We start from the raw sequence: 10,772 nt of genomic DNA on the forward strand, positions 1-10,772 counted from the left end.
TGGGTCAATGTAGCCTTAAACAATACTTGGAGGATATCTAATGATGTCCTAAATTAGGGAAGCTGGATCTGCACTAAGAGTTTTCAGAGGAAGGACCATCCTCCATGGGTTTCTTCTCACCAAGCCTTCCTTCATATTTCTCTAAGTCACTATGTGACCAATACAGCTGCTCCAAGGCTGAGACTTTCTGGGCAGCTGTCCCCATGGTTCCTTTGGGGGCTGGGGATTTCTCACTTCACAGTGTGATTTTTGGGACCTCCTATGTTAGTGTTATTTATGGAACCTGCAGGGTTAACACTGAGATGAAAGCTTCCTGCCAACTTATTACAAGAAGCTATGTGATTAGCTCAATATAAACTAATTTCGAGAGATTATAAACTGAAACAACTTTTTGGAGGGTGATTTGATAACAGTTAATACAATTTAGTACAATAATTTAGCAAGATATAACTGCAAACTGCTTACGTGTGAAGGTATGTATTGCAGCATCATTTAAACTAGTAAAAAACTCAAAAAACCCCAAAATATCCATTAGTAGAGTACTTATTAAGTAAATATCTTTTTTGTAAAGTGAATATTACTTTAGTAATCACATAGAAAATGAGAGATATAAAAGTGCTGGTATGGAAAGGTTTAATAAACACACATATATATACATAGAACCAAAACAAAGTAGCAAGACAATATTATCCTAAAATATCAAGTATTTAAATGACCACACAGAGATATTCAAGTCTATGGATAGACCATTTCTGTATGAATACACTAGAATCTACTAATAGCATTTAGCTCTGGCAGATGGATCAGGAAGATTAGGCACTGGTGGGAGAGGCAAAGTCATTGACATTGTATAGAAGGCCTTCTGTACAATTTTTCAATGTGAACTGTGCTGTCTTATGATAAATGAAAGTTGTTTTTTAAAATACAAATATAAATATTTAAAATGTGATTTCGCTATTTTACTCAGTGTATCAGCCATTCTTCCTTTCACAGAGCAGTTTCAATTTTTCCTTCCTTGATGTCAGGTCTTTACCCTTTTTCCCTTCATTCTAAGCAGCTTGGGGAGGTGTGCCCTGGCAGCATGCTGGGGACAAGAACGGATGGCTGAGCAGCCACAGCTGGACTGTGTGCCTGACTGAGAGACTAGACGTGGGACAGAAGAAATAAAGAACCCTTTATCAAGGTATTTCATTCTAAAGTGAGAATCGGGTATCAAATGAATGTACAGGTAAAAGTACAATATAACTTCAGGTGTTGATGAGATCCAGAGGACAAAAGATCCAGCCTGCTGAGAGGTTCTGGAAGGAGGGATGTGTGCTGTGTCAGAGAAGCTGAGTAAAAGGGCTGTAGAGGAGATTTTCAGCAAATAGTTGGATGGGGTAAGGGAAAGAGGCCATATACCCTAAGGAGTTCAGTGTGACCTGCTGTGGTATCTTCTGGTAATTTTTCTCACCCCAGGACTTTGGAGAAAGTAGGCAGTCCCATAGGAGCTGATCTTCTCTGTGGAATTAACTAAGGGCTAGAGACCATGGCAGGTTGGATATAGGCACAGACAGGAGGTCTTATCCCCCTGATGGAATCAGGGTGCTGTGAGCTGGGAATGTTGCCCCCATACCATAGCTGTTTTCTTGCCTCCTGGTCCCAAGGGTAGAGACTGTGCTGGAAGCTGAGAATTAAAGTTCTAGACTGTTCACTCCTTCTGGACCCTCCCTTCCTTGTGTCATCCTGTGACAAGAGGAATCAGACTCTCAGAGATGGAGGTCACTAATTTGGAGCTCACTAGACTCTGCCTGTTGGAGAAGACAGATTCACTTAGATGAAAGGTGGGGGATGACTTTCATCATAAAAATAAAGAGGAAGAAGTAGGTCTACTGAGGAGCCAACACCCTGGAAGTCAGGGAAAGAGTCAGCAGTCTCAAAATAGCATGTGTCTTATAACAACATGCAGGAAGTACCCTACACAAGTTAGCTAGTCCTACTGACACATGGGAATGATGATAAAGACAACTGAAGTGAAAACTTTAAAATAAACATAATGCAAATGGAGCTGAAGTTCAGAGGAAACAAAGAAGGAAGTAACCTTGTCTGCATGAAATTTGCTAGAAATACCTTCTTATAACTGTTGAGATTTAGTAGATTTTTGCAGGATGGGAGTGTAGTAAGTGGAGAACACAGATTAGTTCCATTCAAAATGAAAGAGTGGTAATGTAAATGAATATATTGTCATCAGAAAAGTAGGTAGGATTGCTGTTCAGGATGTCCAGTGAGTCGAGAAATAAGGGTGCACACAGGAGCTGGTGGCCTTTCACACCCGTTGTACAGAATTGGCAACAAGCACTCATTTTCTTGGACATATACATTCATCTATCTATCTATTGGTTTATCTAGCTATCATCTATCTATGTACCCTTGATAAAAAAATTTAACATTAACCTTGTGTAGAGTCATATTTTAGAGTTGAGGAGTAGGGGGAGGGGAATATCTCCTTAACCTGGAAATGCCTTTAGTTCTTTTGAAAAAAAATTTTTTTTTTTTAAGACAGAGTCTCCTATGTCACCCTTGGTAGAGTGCTGTGATATCACAGCTCACAGCAACCTCAAATTCTTGGGCCCAGCGATTCTCTTGCCTCAGCCTCCCAAGTAGCTGGGACTAAGACGCTAGCCACAGCGCCTATTTTTTTGTTGCCATTGTTGTTTTATCTGGCCTAAGTTGAGTTTGAACCCATCAGCCTTGGTGTACATGGCTGGCGCCCTACCCACTGAGCTATGGGTGCTGCTCTCTTTTGAAATGTTTTTAAACCTTAAAAAAGTAGGAAATCCTGTCATATTTGACAACATGGATGAATCTAAAGGACAGGCTAAGTGAAACAAAACAGGCACAGAACAAGTATTGCAAGATCCTACATATATGGGGTGCCTAAAATTGCCGAATTTGTTAAACTTATAGAACCAGAGTAGAATGGTGGTTGCCAGGGGCTGGAGGAAGGGGGAAATGAGAAGTTTCTGTTCAATAGCTATAAAGTTTTAGTAATGCAAGATGAATAATTTTCAGAGGTTTGGTGAATTATGCCCAGAGTTAACAGTATATTGTGCACTTAAAAATCTGTTAAGAGCGTAGATTTCATGGTAAGTATTCTTACCACCATAGAAACAATAACTACAACAAAAATATAGGGGCAGAAGGAACTTTTTGGAAGTGATGAGTATGCTTGTTTGTTGATTGTGGTGATGGCTTCACGGGTGTACACTTATATCCAAACTCATCAAATTGTACACTTGAAATGTGTGTAGTTTTTTTTGTAGCAATTATACCTTAAAGCTATTAAAAAATAAAAAAGCAAAGAGCAGGTAAAAAATATACAATAATCAAGGCTGCATGTTATGGGCAAAAAGAACAGAGAAATAAACCAATGGAGCATAGTAGAGAGCTCATAAATAATACCTACACAAACACAGTCAACTGATCTTTGACAAAAGAACAAAAGCAATCCAATGGAATAAGAATACAGGATAGTTTTTCAACAAATAATGCTAGAATGACTGGAATATCCTCCTCCCTCCCAAAAAGAATCCAGACACAGACCCATACCCTTACATTTTTCATAAAAATTAACTCAAATTATATCATAGACTAAATGTGAAATGAAAAATGTTAAGACTTCAGAATGCAACAACAAAAACTTAGGCCACATCAGTTTTGATGACATTTTAGATACAATACCAAAAGCACAATATATGAAGAAAAAATTGATAAATTAGACTTTATTAAAATTAAAAACATCTGACTCTTCAGAGACTGTTAAGAGAATGAAAAGAAGAGCCACAGTCTGGAAGAAAATACTTGCAAAATACATGCAGTCCAGAACATGTATCAAAAATATACGGAGAACTCAAACCTCGATAAGATGTTCACTCAGTTACAAAATGGGCAAAATATGCGAATAGGTACTTCACTAAAGAACATATACAGGGAAAAATGAGTGTATGGAAAGATGCTCTACATCATATATCATTAAGGAATTAAAACAATAATTTAATGCCACTACACACCTGGTAAAAAGGCTAAAATCCCAAACACCAAATGTTCTTGGATATATATAGACCAACAAGATCCCTCATTTATTACTGGTGGGAATGCAAAATGGTACAGCCAGTTTGAAGTTTGTAAATTTTTTACAAAACTAAATATACTCTTACTATACAACCCAGCAGCTGTGCTCCTTGAAACATACCCAAATGAGTTAAAAATTTGTGTCCATACAAAAACCTTGCACATGAATGTTTATAGCAGCTATATTCATAATTGCTAACATTGGTGGCAATGGAGGTGATGTTATGGGTTGAATTTTATTCCTCTAAATTCATTTTTTATAGTTCCTGTAACAATTTTATGGTAAATGACAGTTGTTTTTCAGAATGTAAATATTTTAAATATATTTTGTGATTTTACTCAGCATTCCAGCTATCTCTTTATACAGTATATTTTTTGTCACTCCTGAATGTTGGTTCTTCATGAATTATGCCTCAATTCAAGTAGTTTAGAGAGTGATAGTATTTTAAGGCATATAGATAGTGCTCAAAGATTTTGATGGCAAAACGACCATAGTTGGAGAGCATGCATGTCTGTGAGGTTGGAGTAAGTGGCAGTTCCTGTCTCTTTCTCCCTCACTAGAGTTCCCATACCTACAGTGGAAGGTAACTGATAGAAGGAGTGCAAAGGTCATTGGGAAAGGTGGGCTTCATAAAAACTTGGAGAACAAATTTTGACAGAAGTATATTTGGTGGCCTCTAGATTGTTGAAATGTGTCTGGGGGCCCCTAATGGAGTCATCATCTTGGGGATAGCTTAGGATATGCAAGGCTAAATGTAACATGGGAGAAGCAGAGATGAGTTCACAAGGTGAATTCATGGCATAGAGTGTTCAGTAATAACATAGGGCCCAAAGGAAGGTGCAACCTAGGTATTGAGAAGTGTCTGACGAGGAAGATTTCAGTTTGCCCATTAAATCACTTTTCATTGTTCTAAAACTTGATTAGCCTCAGGAGGGAAAGGTGAAAGTTCTCTTCAGCTTTTCCTTGACATCATCCCTAGTGTGCCTCTGAACTTGTACAAATTGTTCCTCAGAGAATAACTATCCTTGGAGACAGAAAAAGGAGAGAAAGAAGGAAGCAGAGAGAAGACTGCTGGACTCCCTCAGCGCTGGTATTTCTGGACTTTTCCCTAAGCTTTTGCATGTGGACAGTGTTCTTCACTATGAATGGACACAAGCATCTTCTCTGTCTTCTGAGCATAGCTCTGTCCTAGATAGGTGGGAGCTAACTTGAGCTGGTCCCTGGAGAAGTCATAGAAGTTTCCATTCTAGTACCCTTCCGTGGAGGTGAGTGCCATCCAGGTGTTCTTCTCTGTGAGATAAAGAGTAGGAAAGCCTTGTCACAGGAGAGTCTGAGCTTGGCTGCCTTCTAGAATAAAGATCTCTAGAGCCTCAGGAGTGGACTAGGGGAGCTGAAGACTAGCTCAGTTCTGCACAAAACTTCCCTCCATAGAAGAGAGTAGATCCATCTCTTATCTCCCACTGCTGGTGACAGGCGTGAAGCTCTGCCATTACGTAGACCCTGCCCTCTCATCTCCCCCCACTTCTTCCTTATATCTGCTTTGCCATTTTGTAGGGGAGCTCTAGGGAGAGAGGTACAGGCTGGCTGGCCATTGCTTTAGAGCAGAGTGAATGGAGGGAAAGCAAGTAAGGTTGGATAGTCCTTGTTAATTCACTGATTTTTTTCTTTATTTATTGATATGCTTGTTTAAAATATACAGTGCATACTTTGTCAAACTCTGACCTTGGCACTCATAAAAAAGAGATATGAAGTGAGCAAGAAAGAGAAAGAACCTGCCTTTGAGGTACTACATTAAATGTGGGATTTTGATGATAAATTAATAAACAAGAAATTGATGAGAAAAATACAGCCTAATTTAAAGAGTAGAGGTATGCGTGTATCATTTTAGAGACGAGTGGAAAGAGACCCATGAAGGGGAGAAATTTTAGCAAAGATCTAAATGTGTTGAGGGAAGGAGCCCAGGTATTCTAAGGAGCTCAGTGTGAACAAACAATTTTGGTGTCTTCAACCTTTTTCCTTGCCCCTGGAATCTGGAGAAAATATACAGTCCCAGAGAAACTGATCTGCTCTGTGGAATTTTCAAAGGTCTGGAGACCATGGCAGGTTGGATACAGGCACAGACTGTCCACTGGGAGGTCTTGTCCCCCTGCTGGACCCAGGATGCTAGGAGCCAGGGATGCAGAGGTTATGTTGCCTCCACACCACAGCTGTTTTCCTTTTTCCTGGCCCCAGAGTGGAGACTGTGTGAGGAGTTGAGAATTAAAATTCCAGACCCTTCACTCCTTCTGGACTCCCCTCCCCTATGTCATCTGGTGACAAGAGGAAGTCAAAATCTCGGAATTAGAAGTTGTTAAGTGGGAGTTGGCCAGATTTATGACTGTGGAGGAGACTCATTCACTCAGATGAGAAATGGGGGATGGCTTCCATCGTAAAGATAGAGGAAAACTCAGTAATCTGCTCCAGGAAGCAAGCTCTAAGAAGTCAGGGAAAGACTCAGTACTTTGTCTCAAAGTAGCTCTTACTTGATGAAAATGTCCTGGACAGACTCCATTTCCCAGTAACACCCCAAAGTAATAAGTGTAACTGAGGGGAAAACTTTTAAGTGAACATACAAGTATTGCAGATGGAGCCTGTGTTTAGTGGATACAAAGGAAAAAAGTACCATGTCTGTGTGGGATTGGCTAGGAATACTTTCTCACAATTATTCAGATGGGGACATAATAGAAGACTATTTAGTTCCATTCATGATGGGCAGTGTGGTGGCATAAATGGACAGGTGTGTTCAGGGAAGTAGACAGGGCGGCGGGGAAGAGTAGAGTTGGAGGTGGGATGGCCAGTGTATTGAGAAAGTGTACACATGGGGGAAGGGTGTGGGTTTTCATGCTTATTGTATGGTATTTGTGACTAGCGCTCCTCTTCTTGGACTTATACATTTATGTTCACATACAACATAAATTCGTGATAAAAGATTTAACATCAACTTTGTATAAACAAATGGCAGAGTTCTGTTGTGGAACTGAGGAACGGAAAGATATTATTTAATCAGCCTGGAAATGTCTTCAATCTTTCTGAGATGAGAAGCAGTGTTATCTCTCTTTTGCGCTCTAGATTTCACAGGGACAAAGGCTCAGAACTAAATGTTGCAGAATCATTCTAGTGCCACTGAATTTTATCTCCTTGGCTTCCCTGGCTCTGAGGAACTACACCATGTCCTTTTTGCTGTATTCTTCTTCTTCTACTTAGTGACATTAATGGGAAACACCGTCATCATTGTGATTGTCTGTGTTGATAAACATCTACATTCCCCCATGTATTTCTTCCTTGGCCACCTCTCTGTCCTGGAGATCCTGATCACCACCATAATCGTCCCTGTGATGCTTTGGGGATTGCTGCTCCCTGGCATGCAGACAATGTCTTTGACTGCTTGCGTTGCCCAGCTCTTCCTGTACCTTGCTGTGGGGACTACAGAGTTTGCATTACTTGGAGTGATGGCTGTGGACCGCTATGTGGCTGTTTGTAACCCTTTGAGGTACAACGTCATTATGAACAATCGCACCTGCAACTTTGTGGTAATTGCGTCATGGGTGTTTGGGTTTCTTTTCCAAATCTGGCCAGTCCATGCCACATTTCAGCTTACTTACTGCAAATCAAATGTGGTGAACAATTTCTTCTGTGACCGGGGGCAGTTGCTCAAACTATCCTGCAATAATACTCTTTTCACAGAGTTTATCCTCTTCTTAATGGCTGTTTTTGTTCTTTTTGGTTCTTTGATCCCTACAATTGTCTCCTACACCTACATCATCTCCACCATCCTGAAGATCCCTTCAGCTTCTGGCCAGAGAAAAGCCTTCTCCACATGTGCCTCCCACTTCACTTGTGTCGTGATCGGCTATGGCAGCTGCCTGTTCCTCTATGTGAAGCCCAAGCAAACGCAGGCAGCTGAGTACAACAGGGTAGTGTCCTTGATGGTTTCAGTAGTGACTCCTTTCCTCAACCCCTTCATCTTCACCCTCCGGAATGACAAAGTCCTAGAGGGCCTTCGGGATGGGATGAAACACTGCAGTCAACTATCAGGAACTAGCCTGCTTGCAAGGCATTTTACATGGTGATGACCTTATTATAGATTCTAGAATAACTGGAAAGGCCTCTTACTCCTTTTTGAGCTGCATTATAATCATTATCATTAAAAAATAATCTGTGTGTAATAAAAGACTTTAAATTATGGGTATTTTTTTATTTTTTTTGAGACGCAGTCTCACTTTGTTGCTCTGGGTGGAGTGCCGTGGTGTCACAGCTCACCGCAACCTCAAACTCCTGGCCTCAAGTGACTCTCTTGCTTTAACCTCCCAAATAACTGGGACTACAGGTACCCACCTGATGGCTACTTTTAGAGACAGGGTCTTGGTCTTGTTCAGGCTGGTCCTGAACTCCTGAGTTCAGGCAGTTCACCTGGTTTGGCCTCCCAGAGTGCTAGAATTATAGGCATGAGTGTGTATGGTTTTTAATGTGGTTACTTGTTACTTGAAATTTACTTTATTATTATTAAAATGTATACAGAGGGTGCTAAAAAATGTATACTTATTTTAAGAGAGAAAAAATCTATTACATTTTTTAAATTAAATCCATTTGTGGGGTACAAGTCACAAGAGGTGCTCAATGTGACTTGTATTCATCTTTTATTACTGCTGTGTATTGAGTATTATAATTTTAATACAACTTTTCTTAATATGTGTATACATTTTTTGGCACCCTCTGTGTTTCTCTTTCTCTATGCCTTTACCAAGTTACAGTAATTTCACAAAAAAACTTTTAAAACTTAAATTTTAGATAGTAAAGATAGGCTATTTATAAAGACAATCTATAGAGTAGACTACTAGTTGCTCAGGGATGAGGGGAATATGACAACAGGGTAGGGATAGCTAAGGGGTACAGGCTTTCTTTTTGAGGTGATTATTGCAAATATCAGTGAATATGCCAAAAACTATTGAATAGTACAGTTTGAATGAGTTAGTTTTATGGTATATGAAATAAAGCTGTTAAATATTGCATATTAGATGGTGAAGTGTGGTGAAGAAAAGTAAAGTAGGGATGAAAGGGAGTATTGAGATTGTAAATAATGTTGTCAGGGAAATCTTGAGAGAGCTGAAGTAGTGAGATTTTGAGAATCTGTTAAAGAGGATTCCACACATTACAAACAGTGGGAGATCCTTAGGGAAGGCTCAACAGAGATGCTGGAAGTGAGAGTGCAAAGAGAAAGTAGGAGCAAAAGCAATCAGAAAGACTCGTGATTGGGATTAGACCATGCAGAGCATTGTCAGCCTTTTAAAGACCTTTGTTCTTTATAGAATGAGTTGAAAACAATGCAGAGTGTTGGAGAAGAGAATCTTTCTAATGTTCTAGATTATTCTGGTTGCAGGGTAAATAATCAATGAAAAGTCAGCCAAAGGAGAAGGAGGAAGGCCAGGCAGGAGAGTGCATCACCCAGCTTTTGCTACACAGGAGACAGCTATAGGACTCCTGTGGCAAACAGTAATATGCTTTTACTTCCATGCTTAGGATTTCAGCTGACCTAGGTAGGTTGGCTGGTGGCTCTGCTGATCTCAGATGGGTTTGTTCATGAGTCCAAGTGTTGTACGGAATTTGTCTGACCTAGAGTGGGCCCATGGAAAGTGTGGCTTTGATCTCCAGGTGGCTTAGCTGCAAAACTTTTGAGGCACCCTTCTCTGACTTAGGGTAGATTTTTATTTGCACATTATAAATGAGTAAACTTGTTCTGAAAAATCAAGTGGTTTCCCTCCATTCAGGTTCTAGACAATTGAAAAGCTATTTCTTAGATGAAGATTGTAACATCAAATCCCCATCCCCAAAGTACCTTTCTTAATTTTATTGTCATTGAGATATATAGAGGAGGTCTTATGTAATATGTGCAAGTATTTTGAGAGATAGATTGGTACTGCCCTATTTTATAAGTAAGGAAAGTAAGTCACAGGAAGTATAAGAAATCTATACAGATTCAGATAGCCTACTCAAACTCAACTCAAAACTCAGACCCAATGGTCTGCTAAATTTCCATTGCTTTTTAAAAAGGCCATGCCATTGCTATTTAATGAACGCCACATTTATCTACTCTTATAAGGATGCAGCACTCTCTCCCCAGTAATGGGCTTAAGCTGAAGTCCACAAATTCCGTAACGCTATCCACCCTGACACTAGCCTACTGGGCTTTTTTTAGAACTTGAATCACCTCCTCTTGAGGGAAATTTAAGCTTTCTACTAGGGAAATTACTAGAGGTCTACACTTCCTGACCTTAAAAGTCTAAAACTATACTGTCATAAAACAGGAATTTTGACAACTATAGTTTTTTTTCTCAAAACAGAAGGATTATGATTTTTTTCTACTGCTTGAGTTCTGGGGTTTTTTACCTGTGGTAACATAGAGATCAGTTGATTCTTTTCTCCATTGGAAAATCAGCCTTTCTCCCCTCCTCAACCATGGCACTTATTATTTGCTAACATTATCAGAGAACTTGTATCTCCATAGGGTACTAATACAATTCCAGCTTGTACCCCACCCTAAATACAACCTGGTAACCTTCAAGTAAGTTCTCATACCTAATTTATTATCTCATATTTAAAAATTGTACGTGGCCATGCTAAAGAA

At 39.7% G+C, this 10,772-nt stretch overlaps 1 protein-coding gene across 1 annotated transcript; it reads left to right on the plus strand.

Moving 5' to 3' along the window:
* The first annotated feature begins 7,145 nt into the window (after positions 1-7,145).
* Positions 7,146-8,274, plus strand: LOC128560367 (olfactory receptor 9A4). The gene has a single exon (XM_053553970.1). It carries the CDS (start codon positions 7,249-7,251, stop codon positions 8,218-8,220), a length of 972 nt encoding a protein of 323 aa, XP_053409945.1. The 5' UTR covers positions 7,146-7,248; the 3' UTR covers positions 8,221-8,274.
* Positions 8,275-10,772: the final 2,498 nt, after the last annotated feature.

The sequence above is a fragment of the Nycticebus coucang genome, chromosome 11 (assembly GCF_027406575.1).
Source record: "Nycticebus coucang isolate mNycCou1 chromosome 11, mNycCou1.pri, whole genome shotgun sequence".
Lineage (NCBI taxonomy): Eukaryota > Metazoa > Chordata > Mammalia > Primates > Lorisidae > Nycticebus > Nycticebus coucang.